This window comes from Rhamphochromis longiceps, linkage group LG9 (genome assembly GCF_057381845.1).
Source record: "Rhamphochromis longiceps isolate RC_006_pf linkage group LG9, R_longiceps_female_GT1.1, whole genome shotgun sequence".
NCBI classification, from domain to species: Eukaryota; Metazoa; Chordata; class Actinopteri; order Cichliformes; family Cichlidae; genus Rhamphochromis; species Rhamphochromis longiceps.
In genome coordinates, this window is record NC_140565.1 from 6,141,861 (window position 1) to 6,160,528 (window position 18,668).

General features: G+C 42.3%; 1 protein-coding gene across 1 annotated transcript in view; it reads right to left on the reverse strand.

The window, feature by feature from the left end:
* The window catches only part of cubn (cubilin (intrinsic factor-cobalamin receptor)), an 82,106-nt gene extending 63,709 nt beyond the window's left edge, over positions 1–18,397 (reverse strand). The window contains exons 1-16 of the mRNA XM_085419442.1: positions 18,296–18,397; positions 18,043–18,081; positions 17,839–17,940; positions 17,216–17,319; positions 16,569–16,695; positions 16,179–16,347; positions 14,756–14,887; positions 12,901–12,996; positions 12,522–12,646; positions 10,484–10,676; positions 9,955–10,073; positions 9,513–9,747; positions 8,471–8,652; positions 8,003–8,165; positions 4,784–4,974; positions 188–344 (exon numbers count right to left, since the gene is read on the reverse strand). Coding sequence (XP_085275568.1) covers positions 188–344; positions 4,784–4,974; positions 8,003–8,165; positions 8,471–8,652; positions 9,513–9,747; positions 9,955–10,073; positions 10,484–10,676; positions 12,522–12,646; positions 12,901–12,996; positions 14,756–14,887; positions 16,179–16,347; positions 16,569–16,695; positions 17,216–17,319; positions 17,839–17,940; positions 18,043–18,081; positions 18,296–18,397 — 2,236 coding nt within the window. The remainder of the gene's footprint in view (positions 1–187; positions 345–4,783; positions 4,975–8,002; positions 8,166–8,470; positions 8,653–9,512; positions 9,748–9,954; positions 10,074–10,483; positions 10,677–12,521; positions 12,647–12,900; positions 12,997–14,755; positions 14,888–16,178; positions 16,348–16,568; positions 16,696–17,215; positions 17,320–17,838; positions 17,941–18,042; positions 18,082–18,295) is intronic.
* Between the last annotated feature and the right edge of the window lie 271 nt (positions 18,398–18,668).

Sequence of the window (18,668 nt, forward strand, 5' to 3'; positions counted from 1 at the left end):
AAAAATGATTTTCATGTCACTGTAAAATATTTTCTGTTAACTAATGGGACAACAAGGAAAGCAAATTAGTATTATCCCTGCAGCTTTAATTCTAACTGCCAACTAAGAGAAATGTAAGTGAATATTCTTAAACAAAAATAGCATAAAATGTCATCAAATATAAAACATATCACACTACAAATCTCACCAACAGTATAGACAGCCCTAAATCCAGCTCGACTGACTGAGCTGTCAGACTTGAAGCGAATCCACAGGACGTTTGAGGATGAGAGAACAGGAGCTGGCGGGGTGTTTCCACAGTACTTCCCTATTAGAGGATCAGTCTCTGTTCTCCCATCACGGACCTGAAAAAAAAGGAGGTGGAACAAGAGGACAGAAGCTGGAATGTTAATCTGATAACAACTCTCTGTCGAGCAATGGTGTTGTGAGAGAGTATTTACCCCACCCTGATTTCTTATCTGTTGTGTATTTTTCACATTTACATGTTTCAGCAAGAAGTGCAGTCAAGCTTTTGCAGTAACTGGCAATTGCACAGTGCAAACTGCTGAATCCAGCTTCCACTTTGGATTCAGGAGACAGACACTATCTCTACTTTTAAGATTAGGCTTCAAACTTTCCTTTTTGCTAAAGCATGTAGTTAGGGCTGGACCAGGTGACCCTGAATCCCCCCTTGGTTATGATGCAATAGGTGAAGACTGCCGGGGGCTTCCCATGACACACATCACTCACTATGTGTTAATAGACCTCTCTGCAGTGAATCATAGTTGTTATTAATCTCTGTCTCTCTTGCACAGCATGTCTCTTATCCTGCCTTCTTTCTTTCACCCCAACCGTTAGCGGGAGATGGCCCCGCCCCTCCCTGAGCCTGGTTCTGCCAGAGGTTTCTTCCTGTTAAAAGGGAGTTTTTCCTGTTTTTTGTTTTTTGGTTTTTTTTTTATCTTCATACAGGTGATCAAGGTGTTTTGTTTGTTTTTCTTTTTTTTCCTCCCCCTTTTCTCACCATCTCTTCTCCCCTCTATTTTTCTTTCTCTCCCTCTCTTTCTTTCATTCTTTCTACCTGTCCTATCCCCCAATAATGTCTGTCCCGTCTGTAACAACCAAAAATCAAATCAAATAAATACAATATAATTATAATTAAGGTCAATCAAATGGACCAATATGGCAAGGCCATGATGATTCACTTGGTAAAGTAAATCCGCTTGGCATCTTTCTTGGCCTTCAGACAACAATTCTGATGGTTAAAGATCCAAACAGGACAGGCAACACAAAAAAGGGGAGTTTTTCCTTCCCACTGTCGCCAAAGTGCTTTCTCATAGGGGGTCCTCTGATTGTTGGGTTTTTCTCTGTATGTATTATTGAAGGGTGTACCTTACAATATAAAGCGCCTTGAGGCGACTGTTGTTGTGATTTGGTGCTGTATAAATAAAACTGAATTGAACTGAATTTAAATAAATAATTTGAAGTTCATATGGACCAGTACAGAGACCATGTATGTGCAGATTTACTTGTAAATAAAAGTCGGATTATTAGTAAGCTCCCAGGCTAATCGTGGCTATCAATCCATCCATCCATCCATCCATCTTCATCCGCTTTGTCCGGGGCCGGGTCGCGGGGGCAGCAGCCTAAGCAAAGAGGCCCAGACCTCCCTCTCCCCAGCCACCTCCTCCAGCTTATCCGGGGGAATACCAAGGCGTTCCCAGGCCAGCCGAGAGATATAATCTCTCCAGCGTGTCCTGGGTCTGCCCCGGGGCCTCCTCCCGGTGGGACATGCCTGGAACACCTCACCCAGGAGGCGCCCAGGGGGCATCCTTGTCAGATGCCCGAACCACCTCAGCTGGCTCCTTTCGATGTGGAGCAGCAGCGGCTCTACTCTGAGCCCCTCCTGGATGGCCGAACTTCTCACCCTATCTCTAAGGGAGAGGCCAGCCACCCTTCGGAGGAAGCTCATTTCTGCCGCTTGTATCCGCGATCTCGTTCTTTCGGTCACTACCCACAGCTCGTGGCCATAGGTGAGGGTAGGGACGTAGATCGACCGGTAAATTGAGAGCTTCGCTTTTACACTCAGCTCCCTCTTCACCACAACGGACCGGTGCAGCGTCCGCATTACTGCAGCTGCAGCCCCAATCCGTCTGTCGATCTCCGGCTCCCTTCTCCCATCACTCGCGAACAAGACCCCGAGATACTTGAACTCCTCCACTTGTGGCAGGAACTCATCCCCGACCCGGAGTGGGCACTCCACCCTTTTCCGGCTGAGAACCATGGCCTCAGATTTGGAGGTGCTGATCCTCATTCCTGCTGCTTCACACTCGGCTGCGAACCGTTCCAGTGCGAGCTGGAGGCCTTCACCCGATGAAGCCAACAGAACCACATCATCTGCAAAAATCAGAGATGAGATTCTGAGGCCACCAAAGCGAAAGCCCTCCGCCACTTGGCTGCGCCTAGAAATCCTGTCCATAAAAATTATGAACAGAACCGGAGACAAAGGGCAGCCCTGGCGAAGCCCATCACCCACCGGGAACGAGTCCGACTTATTGCCGGCAATGCGAACCAAGCTCTTGCAACGGTTGTATAGGGATCGAATGGCCCGTAGCAATGGGCCAGACACCCCAAATTCCCGCAACACCTCCCACAGGACACCCCGAGGGACACGGTCGAATGCCTTCTCCAAGTCCACAAAACACATGTAGACTGGTTGGGCAAACTCCCATGCACCCTCAAGTATCCTGGAGAGGATAAAGAGCTGGTCCAGTGTTCCGCGACCAGGACGAAAACCGCATTGTTCCTCCTGTATCCGAGGTTCGACTAACGGACGAACTCTCCTTTCCAGCACCCTGGCATAGACTTTCCCAGGGAGGCTGAGGAGTGTGATCCCCCTGTAGTTGGAACACACCCTCCGGTCCCCTTTCTTAAAGATGGGGACCACCACCCCGGTCTGCCAGTCCACAGGTACTGCCCCTGATCTCCACGCAACATTGCAGAGGCGTGTCAACCAGGACAGCCCTACAATGTCCAGAGCCTTCAGGAACTCGGGGCGGACCTCATCAACACCAGGGGCTCTGCCACCAAGGAGTTGTTTAACTGCCTCAGTGACCTCGCCCCCGGAAATTGGCGGGTCATTCCCCTCATCCCCAGACTCTGCTTCCTCCTCGGAAGACGTGTCAGTGGGATTAAGGAGGTCCTCGAAGTATTCCTTCCACCGCCTGACAATTTTCTCAGTCGACGTCAGCAGCGCTCCGCCAGCACTATACACAGTGCAGGTAGAGCACCGCTCTCATCGATACCTGTCGGCTGCCTCCGGAGTCCCACAGACTAACCAAGCCCGATAGGACTCCTTCTTCAGCCTGGTGGCTCCCTTCACCTCTGGTGTCCACCATTTGGTTCGGGGATTACCACCACGGCAGGCACCCACCACCTTGCGGCCGCAGCTCAATGCAGCAGCTTCGGCAATGGAGACTCTGAACATGGTCCATTCGGACTCAATGTCCCCAGTCTCCCTCGGAATGCTGTCGAAGCTCTGCCGGAGGTGTGCGTTGAAGATCTCGCGGACTGGGGCCTCTGCTAGACGTTCCCAGCACACCCTCACTACGCGTTTAGGTGCACCAGGTCTGTCCAGCGTCCTCCCCCGCCACCTGATCCAACTCACCACCAGGTGGTGATCAGTTGACAGCTCAGCCCCTCTCTTTACCCGAGTGTCCAGAACATATGGTCGCAGGTCTGCTGATACGATTACAAAATCGATCATCGACCTACGGCCTAGAGCGTCCTGGTGCCACGTGCACTTATGGACACTCTTATGTTCGAACAGGGTGTTCGTTATGGCCAAACTGTGGTTAGCACAGAAGTCCAATAACAGAGCACCGCTCGGGTTCAGATCAGGGAGGCCGTTCCTCCCAATCACGCCTCTCCAGGTCTCGCTGTCGTTACCCACGTGAGCATTGAAGTCTCCCAGCAGGACAACAGAGTCTCCAGGTGGAGCACCCTCCAGCACCCCCCCCCCCAGGGACTCTAAGAAGGCTGGGTACTCTGAACTGCCACTCGGCGCATAAGCGCAGATGACAGTCAGGACCCGTTCCCCGACCCTAAGGCGCAGGGAACAAACCCTCTCGTCCACCGGGAAAAACCCCAACGTACCGGCAGCAAGCTGAGGGGATATTAGGATACCCACCCCAGCCCGCCGCCTCTCACCAGGGGCAACTCCAGACTGAGACAGAGTCCAGCCCCTCTCCAGGAGACTGGTTCCAGAGCCCAAGCCATGTGTAGAGGTGAGCCCGACTATATCTAGCCGGTACCTCTCAACCTCACGCACTAACTCAGGCTCCTTCCCCACCAGAGAGGTGACATTCCATGTCCCTATTGCCAGTCTTGGCAGCCGGGGGTCAGTCCGCCAGGGCCTCCGCTCCTGGCCGCCACCCGGCACACAATGCATCCGACCCCTATGGCGCCTCCTGCGGGTGGTGGGCCTGCGGGAGGATGGGCCCATGTCTCCTCTTCGGGCTGTGCCCGGCCGGACCCCATGGACTAAGGCCCGGCCACCAGACGCTCGCCCTCGGGCACCCTCCCCGGGCCTGGCTCCAGGGCGGGGCCCCGGTAACCCTATCCCGGGCAGGGTAAACTGTTCCCTCGGTGTCCTTTTCATAAGGGTCTTGGCTATCAATCATTTTCTCAAAATGGTGTCTAAAAAAATCACTGCATTTGTTAAGTATGGTGAGATTTCTTTCCACATATAAAATTCTGAAAAAAGGAGGGACAAAATATTTGTCTGGGAGACATAAATAGGTCTTACCTCCACGTAGTCAAAAGCACAGCCACTGTGACTCTCAAGATCCATGTGAGTGAAGTTGAGGGCCACCTGCCCACCTTCTGGCAACCTGATCAAATAGATACACTGGCGGTTGTGGTTATAGTTGTTGGGCCAGTTGGGGGAAATAATGACGCCCTCACTGTCAGTGAATGTTCCACCGCAACCAGGGTCGCCTAAGAAAAAACACGCACAAAGAGTTAGAAGCACAACACAATTCACAAAGCAGGATATTGACACTGCTAGGAATAATCAAACCAAGCATCCAAGGATTGCATTGCACAGATAATACTGTTAATAAATATGACAATGATAACAATGACAACTGACAATTACAGCATTTATCCAAACTCTGTACAAATTGTAGGCACACAAAAATGCAAAAACATTGAATATTTTTTTTAGGATATACAAAACAAAGTGTTAGGAAAATCACCCTTATTGTTTTTTTCTCAAACAGGTCCAGATCACATAAAAGATGGCATCCTTAACTGTACGCAAGTGCAATATGAAACTAAGGGGGCCAAAAAACCCATGGGAGTAATGCGTCTCAAATCCCCTAAAAAGTACAACTGTAAGGATGTTTCTCAGTCCAGAACTGTTCCCTCTACACTAAAATATTTCATTTCATTTTAAGTTCCATTATTTTTCCACTTTTAGCTACAACTTAGCTTAACATGAAACAAATAATTTTGACCAAATATAATAAAAAAAAAATGGATCAGAACTACAGCATGAAGGACACGAGATGGCAGCAGGAGAGCATACATCACAACTTCACCAACTTCCAAGGTGCATGGAGAGGATGAAAGAATTCACAAAGCAGGAACTCCAGCAACACTTAAGGAAAGATGAACAACTTTAGTAATTGATCAACGCGTTTCGGCTTGTGGCTTCATGACCCTGATGAAGGCCACAAGCCGAAATGCGTTGGTCAATTACTAAAGTTGTTCATCTTTCCTTAAGTGTTGCTGGAGTTCCTGCACAGCAGGAGAGCATACGACAGTTAATTATGCTATACTACTGTATGAGAAGTAATACAATTACTAACAGGACGGTTGCAGCTGGTTAATTTTTGGGAAAAAAAAGAAAACTGGGGATTTGCTAATTTCACGGACATGGACTGCTAAATAATTGCACTGATCATGCACGGATAGGGTCCAGAGTTCAATGTTGTCTTTCCTCTATTCCTCTGTTCTCACCTTCTTCAGCCATTTCGCTTTGAAGCGCATTGCACAGCATGTGAAACTACTGTCACATTATATAGCAAAGAAACAGACACCAAATTATTTTGCAGCTGGTATTACAGAGCAAATCTAGAATTAGGTTACATTTTTATCACATCTTCATCTGGCCTTGCAAAGAAATCTCACTCTTCAAGAATGCACTCTTAAATCTCTGTGATGCAGCAGTAACTGAAGCCCAAAACATAAAACATGCTGTCTTTCTGCACAACAATTTGTCAACAAATCTGGCCTTACCGTAAGTGCTAAAAATGGTTGCAAGCAATACGTAAAAGGTACATATTTACAGTGTTGGGGAGTAACGGAATACATGTACCACCGTTACGTATTTAAAATACAAAATATGAGTAACTGTATTCCGTTACAGTTACCGTTTAAAAAGGTGGTATTCAGAATACAGTTACTTTGTTGAAATAAATGGATTACACTGCGGTACTTTCCTGTTTCATTTTGTCGCGGGTCAGGACTGTTTGGGTTTTGTTTGACAGCTACGTTCTGTTGTTCCAGGCGGCAGCGTTACGGTTGCCATGGTTACAGGGCGACGCTCTCTCTCTCTGCGACTGTGTGTTTCCTGGGTGAGAGAGCGCCTTTTCGTTGTTGTTGTTGTTGTTGTTGTGCTAAGCTAACAGGCAGAATGCTACAAGCATAGCTCTAAAGAATGTAGCATCATGGGCAGTGTAGTCCGTGTTGCACGTTATGGGTCTGTGAGCGCGAGGAGGGAGAGAGAAAAAGGGGAGTGGAAAGGTAGGAGTTGTCATCGAGGAAAAACGGGAGCTGGAAGCATGTAAATATAATAATAACCACTTCAGCCAAGCTATTAAGACTCGACTGTACACCGTGTTCGTGTTTTCCTCCGAAAACAATAAGTTCCGTTGGAGCAGTCTTTCAACGCCTCTCTCTGTCTCTCGCAAGAAAAGTTGACCCACACAACAAAGTAAAGCTATTTTTCGGCTACGAGCCGACAGGGACCCCGCCGTATTAGTCAGAGGTCCCTTTACTACAGTTCGGAGTCGCGGACCTTCAGTAATAGTAATAAATCACACAGCAATAGTACATTCACGTTGTTGTAAACAGCATGATAATATATTAAGTAATCCAAAGTATTCAGAATACGTTACTGTCATTGAGTAACGTAACGGAATACGTTACAGAATACATTTTGGGGCATGTATTCTGTATTCTGTAATGGAATACATTTTAAAAGTAACCTTCCCAACACTGCATATTTACAGTTTCTTCAAGATCTTAGGGACAAACATCAGGCTACAATTTACTGTTTCTCTGTTTACATAAGCTAAATGAAAAGCATTTAATACAAACAACTATATATCTGTCTTACAGTCACGGTCAAAATTACCGGCACCCCTGGAATTTTTCCAGAAAATGTACCATTTCTCCCAGAGAATTGTTAAAATTACAAATGCTTTGGTATACACGTGATTATTTCCTTTATGTGTAGTGGATCAACACAAAAAAAAGAAGAAAAAGCCAAAGTTGACAAATCAACATTCGATTGCATGCCCTTTGGAAAAGATAACTGCAATCAATCGCTTTCTATAACCATCAACGAGCTGGTTACGCCCCTCAGCTGGAATTTTCGACCACTCTTCTTTTGCAAACTGCTCAAGGTTTCTGAGATTTGAAGGGCGCCTTCTCCCAACAACAATTTTGAGATCTCTCCATTAGTGTTCAGTCATATTTAGATCCAGACTCATTACTGGCCACTTTAGAACTCCCCACCGCTTTGTCTTCTACCATTTCTGGGTGCTTTTAGAGGTGTATTTGGGGTCATTGTCCTGCTGGAAGACCCGTGACCTAACATTTGTAATTGTAACAATCTTGTAACAATATTGTAACAAAGAAATGGTGCATTTTCTGGAAAAATTCCAGTGGTGCCGATAATTTTGGCCATGACTGTATACACTTAACCAAGCAAAACTCAGTATGACTGGTTTCTTACTTGGTGATGTTGTGTATGTAATGTGGAAACCTCGGTCAGAGACAGAGAAGTCAGAGTGGAAGTGAATCCATGCTGCTGGGCCAGTGGTCTGTATGGGGGGTGGAGATGCAGTACTACAGTACTTTCCTAAAACTGGATCTTCAGATAGAAGGCCATCCCGAATCTAAAGCATTTGGTGACACAAAACAATAGAGGAAAAACTGTAAGGATGAAAAACATAGTAGTAGTTTCAGCCAATGCACTTACCTCCTAAAATAGCAAACTGTAGCAAACACGAGTAAGACGGAATAATTTCATTGTTTTCATTTCAGCAGTATGGCTGCATTTAACCCCGCTTTACAGAGTACATAGGTATGTGTCAGGTCTGAGTGAGATAAAGTGGTCAAAAAGAGGACTGTCCCCGCAAACATCGACACACAACACAAAAACGTGCTTTCAAAGTGAAGTGGGTAATGTGCCATTTCTTACCTCTAGAAAGTCAAAGTTGCAGTTAGGATGATGTTCAAGACTTAGAGTCCCGAATGCAAAGGTAATGAGAAGGCCGGGGTCCACTGTTACTGTCCAGTAGCAGTCCCGACTAGGTGGGTAGTTTCCAGGATAACCAGGTGAATTAATGTTGCCATAGGGGGCAGTTAGTTCCTCTCCACACACTGAGATTAGAAATGGATTTAAATAAATCAAAATTATTCATACAACTGTTGTTTTCTATTAACTTAACAGGAAAACATTGTTCATTTGCACACAATGTGCATATGAGTCATAAAATGTAAGTATGATCAAATAAACAAAACACAAGCTCCCATGCCTAACTCAGTAATAGAAACCAAGATCTCTCAAAATTATAAATGAGACATTACTAACTGTAACGGACCAGATCTATTAACCCTCTGTGTCATATCAAACACCTCACTGGGTCTTAAAAAGTTACAGCCAGGATTTACTAAAAAGGCATAGCGTCAATTTTGCAACTGGAATTTCAGTTATAGAGCACAAAATATTATTAGGAGAAAATTTAAAGGAATCACATAAATATGATTTTCTACGGCCTGCAGCACACAAGTCACGACACTGAAAAAAGCTAATCTAATTTTGTGTGCGTTCATTTATTTGAAATGATAAGGACTGCAAGAAGAGGGGTGATGTAATGTAAATATGACACATACATACATTTTTCATCATATGGGCATTCAGTTACAATATGGATGTCATTTTAAAAGACAGCACAGAATGTAAATGCTATGCTTAGCCTTTTGGTTATCAACTACTAATTAAAAGTGTAACGAAAACACTCACAAACAACTTTGCTCATTTATGACCCACAAATTTGCACTGTTCTTAGCCATTACTGAAATGAGCTCGTTATCGTTACTTATTTATTTAAATATATAAATTCGTTTTTTCATTTGTTGGCACATTTAATTGCAATTGCAACCTCATGCCAATTTTTTTTCCAGCTTCAAGCTTCAAAATATTTCAAATTTCAAAACCAAAACACTTGAACTGTACTGACCTGGGTCCTGAGACTGCCAAGCAACTGTGAAGCCACCGGCACTGACAGAGTGGTCAGAGCGAAACCAAAAGTACAGAGAATTATGGGAGCTGAAGAGCTCTGCAGGGCTATTTTGGCCACAGTATTTTCCGATCATGTAAGCTGAAGCACTCTCCCCGTCGTGAATCTGAAGGAAGTCAAAGTTGCAGTTGGCACTGTTCTCCAGATCAAAGAATGGAAAGGTAATGCGCAGGATCTAGAAGAAAAGACAGAAATAAATGACTAATTAGTAAACATTAGTAAGGGCCAAAGATGTGTAAGCATTTAACACATTTCATTGCACCACCATATTTACTACCACCTCACAAACCCAAATCATGAAAATACGAAATAAAACAGAACAAAACAAACAAAAAAAGTTTTTTTTGTCTAGAATTTCAATTTGAGAGGAACAGGAACACACCTTGTTTGCATCAGTGTGGATCACCCATGCACAGCTGACCTCGTGATCATATTCATCGTGACCTGGGGTGTTAGGATAACTGAAGGAACCAGCAGGGCCAGTCAGGTACCCTCCACATACTGCAACACACATTCACACTGGTTTTTAACCTTGATAACGTCCTTGGGAGAGAAGCTAGCTTGCATGCTGCTGAAGTTTGAAATCATCTTTACTGGTTTGCGATCATGTTTCTTAAGCTTTAACCACACACCATTTTAAAGGACAAGTCATGTTAACGTAGTTTGAAGCGTAAAGCTACGATTTATCTGTGTAATAATAAAAAACAAAATAATCCACTCTAGTTCTATTTCTGTAATATAAAGTGATTATTGAGTCACTCGGCCACAGACAGATGATGAATAATTGTATTTCTGCACTTTGCAGCTTATTTTCTATGCTCCCGGCGTTTTCCTCTCCGTGTCACATTCACTCTCCTCTCCTCATCTGTTTTCAGTTTATCCACACCCTCTCAGCCCATCCTTCCCATTACCTTGCTGAGGAGTCTGACAGAACTCGCCAGTCCACTGGGTGGTGCAAGTACACGTGAAACCATTAATGCCATCGGTACACGTTCCTCCATTCTGACAGGGATTGCTTGAGCATTCATTGATATTCTGGTCACAGTTCACGCCTTCCCAGCCAGAGTTGCAGTTGCAGATGTAGCCAGGATTTGAGGTGATGTCCTGTGGTAGCACAGGTTTTATGTTTGCAAACGGATTTGTCTTTGTTTTCATATCAAGGATTTATTAGGCATTCAAAGATTCATTCAGTAAATATAAAAACACATTTCAAATAAATATGACACATCAAAAAAAATTAAAAAAAATCGCTCGTGGTACATTTTATTTCACTATAGAGCTAGAGGAGCCTGGTATCTGAAGGCTCTGGCTCACATTCTACTTTTAAAAACTCTAGGAACCAAAAATACAGTGCACCTGGAAAACATTCACACGTTTTGTCATGTCACAGCCTTATTCCAAAATCGATTCAATTTATTTATTGTTATATACTATTTATTATTTTTATATTTTTAAAACTGTTTTCCAGGCTAAACAAAGATTTTCTAAATAAGTGCAACACCTTCTCCTCTCCAGATTATGGGTTGTCTGTTTTAAGGTGCGTGTTTGTGAGTAATACTAGACAGTCGAGCATCTCTCACTTGTTGCCTCCTTTTTCAGAGGAGCCACAGTATCCAGAGAGGACGTAATGCTATTAAGAAAATAATCAACCTCTGTGCGATGAAAGTTTAGGCAGCTGCTCTGCACTGTGGTGGCATGTGGTCCTGAACAAGATCACTGCCTTAAACTTAGTTACATTCTCAGAAAGACAATTTATTCTGCAGTGCTGTATAGTCTATTATTATAAAAATAAATCCTGATCAATAACAGAACCTGGTCTGACAAAAGAGGGGTTTCAGTTTCTATACCATATGTGAATATCCAGAGTGTGATTAGGACAATGAATGGGATCATTTATGTTTTGAAAGAAGCCAACTGGGTATAATAAAATGCAGTGCTGAGACTGTCATTTTCAACATCTCCATGGATGATAAATCACCCAGAATAGTTATTTCACTTTTTTAATTTTCCAGTGAGAAAGATTGCATCTTCTCCTCTGCATGTGCTTTGAGGATTCAGACTCAAGGTCATGATTCATTTATTTATTTAAATCCTGTCCTGTCTGGCAGCTTCTACAATCAGAATTATGATATGAATGCATGTTGTGCCAAACATATTTTGCTTTTCCAAGACACATCTCGGCTATATCAGCATGCCCATCCCGGCAGGAGAAGAAGCGAGGCCATAGATTGGGCACTCACGGCAAGGGGGTGGGAGTCCCAGAGAACCCCGCTAGAGCCCAGCCACCCTGGTGCAAGCTGAGATCAGGGTCTCAGGGCCCCAGCCACCCTACATGGCAAGGCAGCCAAAGAGGGCACAGACCCCCAGACCCCAGAAGAGTCATGCTCCCCAGTCAGGAGACTGAACCCACCACCACAAGCAGCCCAGGCACACCCCAGTCACCCACCGCCACCAACTGAGGCAGAGACCCAGATACTCCAAAAAGGCAACCGCAGTTCTCCAGCCTCCAGGGAGCCAACAGACCCCAGTAGTCCCAGAGATCGCCTGATGATTCATTTGAACTAACATATTAATCCTGCTGTAACTAGGTCTGGGCAAAGCAGAGTGACTATGTTAATCATTTATGAAACAATTTACTAACAGGAACTTAGAAGTGAGAAACTTACTGTTAAATAGTTCACATTTAGTTGATTTACTGTTAGGTGTAGTTAAGGGCATTATTACAATATTCTTTTATTATGAAATGTTCTACTTAATTTGTTTTTTGCTGATTTTTGGTTTGTTTTTGAGGGTCTGGGAGCAAACAGTCTCTATGGAGATGGGGGGTTTGGGGATGACAGGAGGAGTGAAGCTACAGGGAGTCATATAAGACTCCACAGAAGTGTTGTTTACAGACAGAATTCTTTTCCTAATTTTTACTCCAGTACACATGCGCATGCACACACTCACCACACACTGTCCATTGACACAGGGGTTGTTTGTCTGACAGATGTTGCTGGTTTGGGTGCAACCAGTTGGTCCATATCCATTGCCTATGTAGCCTGGTGGGCAGGTACAGACTGGGAGACTTGATCCTGGTGGATGCAAGAGATTTGAATAGAAAGGGGTTTGATCAGACTTGGTGACTACTGATGATGTTTGGGGAATCAGATGAGCAGATGCATACATAACTCTTAATTGAGCAAAATTTCAGGAAGAAGTACAGAAAGAAGAAATAAATAGTACTTATTTCATTCTTTCAGTAGTAAGTAGGTATTATTTGCTCATGCTTCATTCTTATTTGGTTGACATACAAAGCAATAGCTTCTTTTTTCTTGTCTTTTCTTACCAGGGCTGGAACTGCAGGTGGCTAATGGGTAACAGCCTCCATTGTTAGTATCACAGATGTTAGACTGTGTGCATGCTTTCCCATCTCCTTCATAGCCTGCAAAAACAGAGGAGTTATCTGTGAGTTATCAGTGCAAATGACACTTTGTGCCCTCAGACTGTGGCTTTCACATCTGATGAGCCACAGTCAGTCACCCAGCTATTTGACTAAGTAACAAAAATATTTCTATTTTTAACAGACAAGAGTTACAAAGAGTTTTTACAGCCAGATACTCAACATGCAGTAATAAACAATTTTTCACAGCTATAATATTTACATTTTAAAGAATTAGAGTTTAAATTAGTGATGGGATTTCCGGCTCTTTTTAGAGAACCGGCTCTTTCGGCTCGACTTGCTAAAAAGTGCCGGCTCTTTTGGCTCCCAACCGGCTCTTCAGGTTGTTTTGTTGCTTTAATTAATTTATTATTAACAACAATATAAAATTATGCACAAAAGGAATTACTAATGTAAAAAGACGTGGTTTTATTTATATATGCTTATATATAAAAATATACAGTGATCCCTGCACGTACAAACCCCGAAGCACGTACAAACTCCAAAACACATTTCTAGCGTTAACTGAACTTCAAAAGCAGAGCTACTAGATCACTTAAATTACACAATTGAAAGCATGAAAGCATATGTGTATTGTTTGTGTATTTATACACAAGCACTCATATATAGTCAAATAATTTAAAAAAAATGTTCATTTACCTGTTACTACCACACACCAAGTCCAATCGTTGGTACTTCCTGGCTTGTGTAGCCACTAGGTAACAAAAGCTCAACACTGCCCCTAGCATCCTGGAGCACTTCTGTTGTGTTTTGTACGTGTTTTGGGGTTTGTACGTGCTTTGTCTCTAGCGGCCACCATAAATATACTTTTATTTATTCACTCCACATAAAATGTAATAAGTAAATAGAGCGCTTTGAGTACTCCGTGAGAGTAGAAAAGCGCTATATAAGAATCAGTCCATTTAAATCATATAATACAAAATCAACTATTTACATTTCAACTTTTAACTATTTAAATTTTCAGCTTTTTCCTTTTAAACAAATTTAAAGTGAAACAACACAAAACACTGCAAACCACAACACAATTAAATATAAATATGAAAAAATATGAAAACAAAAAGAACATGCATATTCTCTGTCATATGGACCTGCATGAATAAACTTTCTGAATCCTTTATCATTCGCAACTGAAAATAGTTGTGGATGATTACTATACCTTTCTAATGTGACCTTGTTGTCCCTGGCTCTCTTTCTCTCTCTTTCCCTCCACTCTGTTCCTGTGCTACTGTGAGTGTAACTAACTCCCCCCTCTTCCCAGCGCAAAGCACAAGGCTCGCACGCGGAGTGAAGCGGGGAAGAAAGTGCGAGAGAGAGAGAGAAAGCAAAAAAACAACCCACGGCTGCCAATAAGGAGCCTGCTGGCGTCGTTTACTTCCAAGAGTCGGCTCTAAGAGCCATTTCGTTCGCGACCGACACATCACTAGTTTAAATATCCAGAGTTCCATTGCACTTTGCATTAAAAATGAAACTAAATTAGTTTTTTCTACACCACATATCTTGTAAATGTTTCTCTCACAGCTACAGTATTGTGTACTTTGTGCTATGGTATGTTATGTAGTATCTTGGACCAGGTGGTGTCAGGCTATGTGGTGATTCAAAATGTTTTATTGAAAAGCGCAGCTTTTTACTTGGGTTAAGTACACCAGCAATTTCAGGGATTAAGTGGAGCCAAGCCGTAGAAGCTATAGGTAATCTTCCTGCACATATGTGTGACATTCAGTATTGTTCTCTGCTGAGTTACCTGGAGGACAGGGACCGCAGTGAAAAGAGCCCATGGTGTTCAAGCACTGAACCATTGGAGTAGTGGAGCAGCCGCCATTATTGGTCAAACATTCATCCACATCCTGACAGCTATAACCATTTCCTTGCCAGCCTAACCATGTCAGAGAAAATGAGAGGAAAAATCTTAAATCTATTTATATGCACAAATCTCAACAACTCATTAGCAAACTGGGATAGCACAAGATGCAAAATGCTATTTAACTTTACAAGTTTTAAAACAAATCTTGGAACATCATTTCTAATTACTCGTAAAAATCTCATAAAAAATACATTTTACTGATAATAGCACATAATAAACATATTAAATGTTTAACTGAGACATTTTACTACTTCATGAAAAATATTAACTAAGTCTGAATTTAATGGCACATAACTCATAAAAGTTAGGATGTCATATGACTGTGTACAGGCAGAGTTTCTCAGAAGTAAAGCTGGGCAGAGGCACACCACTCTGCCAAAAAACAAAACAAAACGGTGTCTATGAATTGTGCAAAATTTTCAGATTGCTCTTGAACTGAAATTTGTGAAGATTTTGAACATCTCATCATCTACATTACATGTTATCATCAAAATATTTCTGGAAAAATCTCTTTGTGCAAGGGACAGAGCTAAAAAGGTTCTTCAGGGAATCACGTTTTACTGCATTAAAAACAGGCGTGAGTCTGTCACAGGAATCACTGTATGAGATCGGGAACACTTTCAGAAACAAATGTCTGTGAACACAGTTTGCTCTGTCATCCATAGATGCAGGTTAAAGCTCTGTTATGCAAAAAAAGAAATCCTGTAATGCAGTCGTCTTCTCTGAGTCAAAGCTCATTTGCAATGGACTTGGCTAAAGTAGAAAACTGTTCTGTTGTGCTAAATCAAACAATACATCAAAACAAACAAAAAATCCAACAAAGAAGATCTAGGCCTCTTGACAGGTAGAATCACAAACCAGAGAACAGTCCAGTATCTGCTATTCCCATTTTCCATTAGTTTATGAACTGTTGTTAAAATACAGTGGAATGCTGCACAGTGGTAAAAATGTTTCAACTTTTTGATACGTGTTGCTGCCATCAAATTACATATTTTTGCATGAAATAGTAAAATGTCTTCATTTCATCCATTCATCCATTTCTGATATAGGATTGTAATAACCTGACAAGTGTCAACTGTAAATAAACCATAGTAAGTGACAACAACAACAAAAAAACATCAAATGGCTTAATTAGTGCTTAACACTTGTGTGGTATAAAGCCATCACTGCAAAGAATAGTATTAAAAGCTAAAGCTCTGAACAAAGAGTTACACTAATTGTTTTAGCATCAATTGTCTCTCCTGTCTCCAAATGCTCATTTAGAACTGGCTATACTATGGCTTGTTATGTTATTAAGCACTACCAGAGGGACAGGCTCCACAATAGAAGGATCCCTGGGTGTTGTAGCAAGGAACAGCTGGGTTGGTTGAACAAGGCTTGTTGGGAAGGTTACATTCATCAACATCAGCCACACACGCTGGGTTCCCAGCTGGAGCTTCCCACCCACTCTCACAAATGCACTGGTATTTAGGCTGTTAATTAGCAAAAGTCAGTGAGAACACTTAACAACAACAGATTGATTGATTGATAGATAGATAGATAGATAGATAGATAGATAGATAGATAGATAGATAGATAGATAGATAGATAGATAGATAGATAGATAGATAGATAGATAGATAGATAGATAGATAGATAGATAGATAGATAGATAGATAGATAGATAGATATCTTAGGGTAAGCGAGTAGTTACCTGTCCAGCTATGACTCGATCTGCATCAATGCATAAGCCATGTACACACAAGTCACTGCCTGCGTTCCTGCAGTCATCGTAACGCATCATACAGAGAGTCCCATGCCATTCTGGAGGACAGCTGCAACTGCATACAAAGAGGAGCATGATCATATGGGGTATGTGTTCTCCTGACTGGGCATCAGGCTAAAACCTGAATGGTCAGATTCCACAAAACTGATCAGAAATGCTTACAGTGCAAAAGAATGACAACCCAAAATGCACTGTCAAGGTGTACAGAGGTAGAATTACAAAAACTTTCTTTGTCCACTGTTTGTAAAGCTAGCTGTGTGTTACAAGCTAAGGACACACTATACTGGACCTCTGCTGTCTAATCTTACATATACACAATACTAATACAAAGTGGGTACCATGAGTGCATCTGGCATTCATACTTTACACTGCTTGATAAATACACATTACTTTGTTTTCTTATTGAATCATAATGGCATCAAGGTTTCTTTAAAAAATGGAAATCCTTCAGGATGTGGAGGAGAAAGTCTTATGGATCAAAAGATAGATAAGAAAAGACACGAGGTGACATAAGCCAGCATAATGTAAAGCACTCATAGAATTAGTAAGTAAAAAGAGCAAGGCATAAGACTTACGTGAATGATCCAGCAGTGTTAACACAGGTTGCCCCATTCTGACAGCCTTGTGACGTTCCTGAATAGACCTGACATTCATTTACATCTGTTGCACAGTTAGGACCCTAACACACAGACACACAAACACATACAGAGAGAGAGAGAGACAAGAGAAAACATGGGTTTATCAAAATATAATGCAGGAAAACAAGGACCCAACGAAAAGGAACGCAGTAAAGTCTTATACTAAAACAGTACTGGGATTAAAAGTTCGAGGTTTCTGGGTATTATTTTATTTAGTAATATCACACCCACGTATTAATCCATCCATTCTCTTCTGCACATCCATATCAGGGTTGCAGACAGATAGCCATTCACCCTTCACATTCACACCTAAGAGCAATTTAGAATAATCACTTAACCTAACCCCACTTACTGCATGTCATTGGAGCGTGCAGGCATGCAGACACAGGGAGAACATGCAAACTTTACACAGAAAGGTCCATCCACACAGTGGACTCGAACCAGGGACTTTTTTTGCTGCGAGGCAACAGTCCTAACCGCCGACTTTGGTAAATGTCTACAATCCATAAATAACAACCTGTAAAAGTTATGAAGAATATGAAGAACAATACTGAACTCACCCCCCAGTTGCCGGGACATATACAGTGATATGAGTTTAATAAGTTGAGACATGTTCCTCCATTCTGACAGGGATTACTGCTGCAAGACACCCTCTGCACTGTCTGCAAGGGGAAACAAGGGAAGACATGATATCTTAGGTATGGTAAACAGATTAAGCCATGACCATCAACTTCAATAGAAGTTCTTGACTTTTTCTGACTCACCTCTTCAAGTGTGACCACTTTATTCTCAAGTGTTGAAACCTGACAAGAAAGAAAAGAGGCAGTGTAAATATGTTTGATGACAATGGCTACATTTTTCATTATAAGCACTTCACTTTACTGAATCAAAATTATTCATGGGTTAGGGTAAAATAAAAGGAATGAAGTGAGCATAAGTAACACGACCAGTAGTAAATAAGTTAATGGCAATATTAAAAATGATTTTATTTACCACCAGGAACTATCTTTGTCCTACCTTGGTATCAAGCTGGTTTAGCTTGTTGGTGATATCAGGAGGGACGGCTCCTCCGTGAGATTTAATGTCGTCAATGTCATCTTTGTTGGTTTTAATCTGCATTTAGAAAGTCCATAACAGACGGTTCAGTGTTAAAAAGCTTTAAAGGAGGGGTCTAAAACATGATTTGATTCTTTTTAGTCATATTGCATTTGTGATTAAATTTATCAGATAAGAATAAAGTAAATGGGGTAAAAAAAGAAACTATTCATATGTTTGCATTTTTAGATTAGCTTAATAAACTAAATATATTTTAGATTTTTAAATATTTTTGGTCTCCATTCACCTGGCTGCCATTCAAATAAAAAGTTAACTTAAGAATTTACTTCCCATC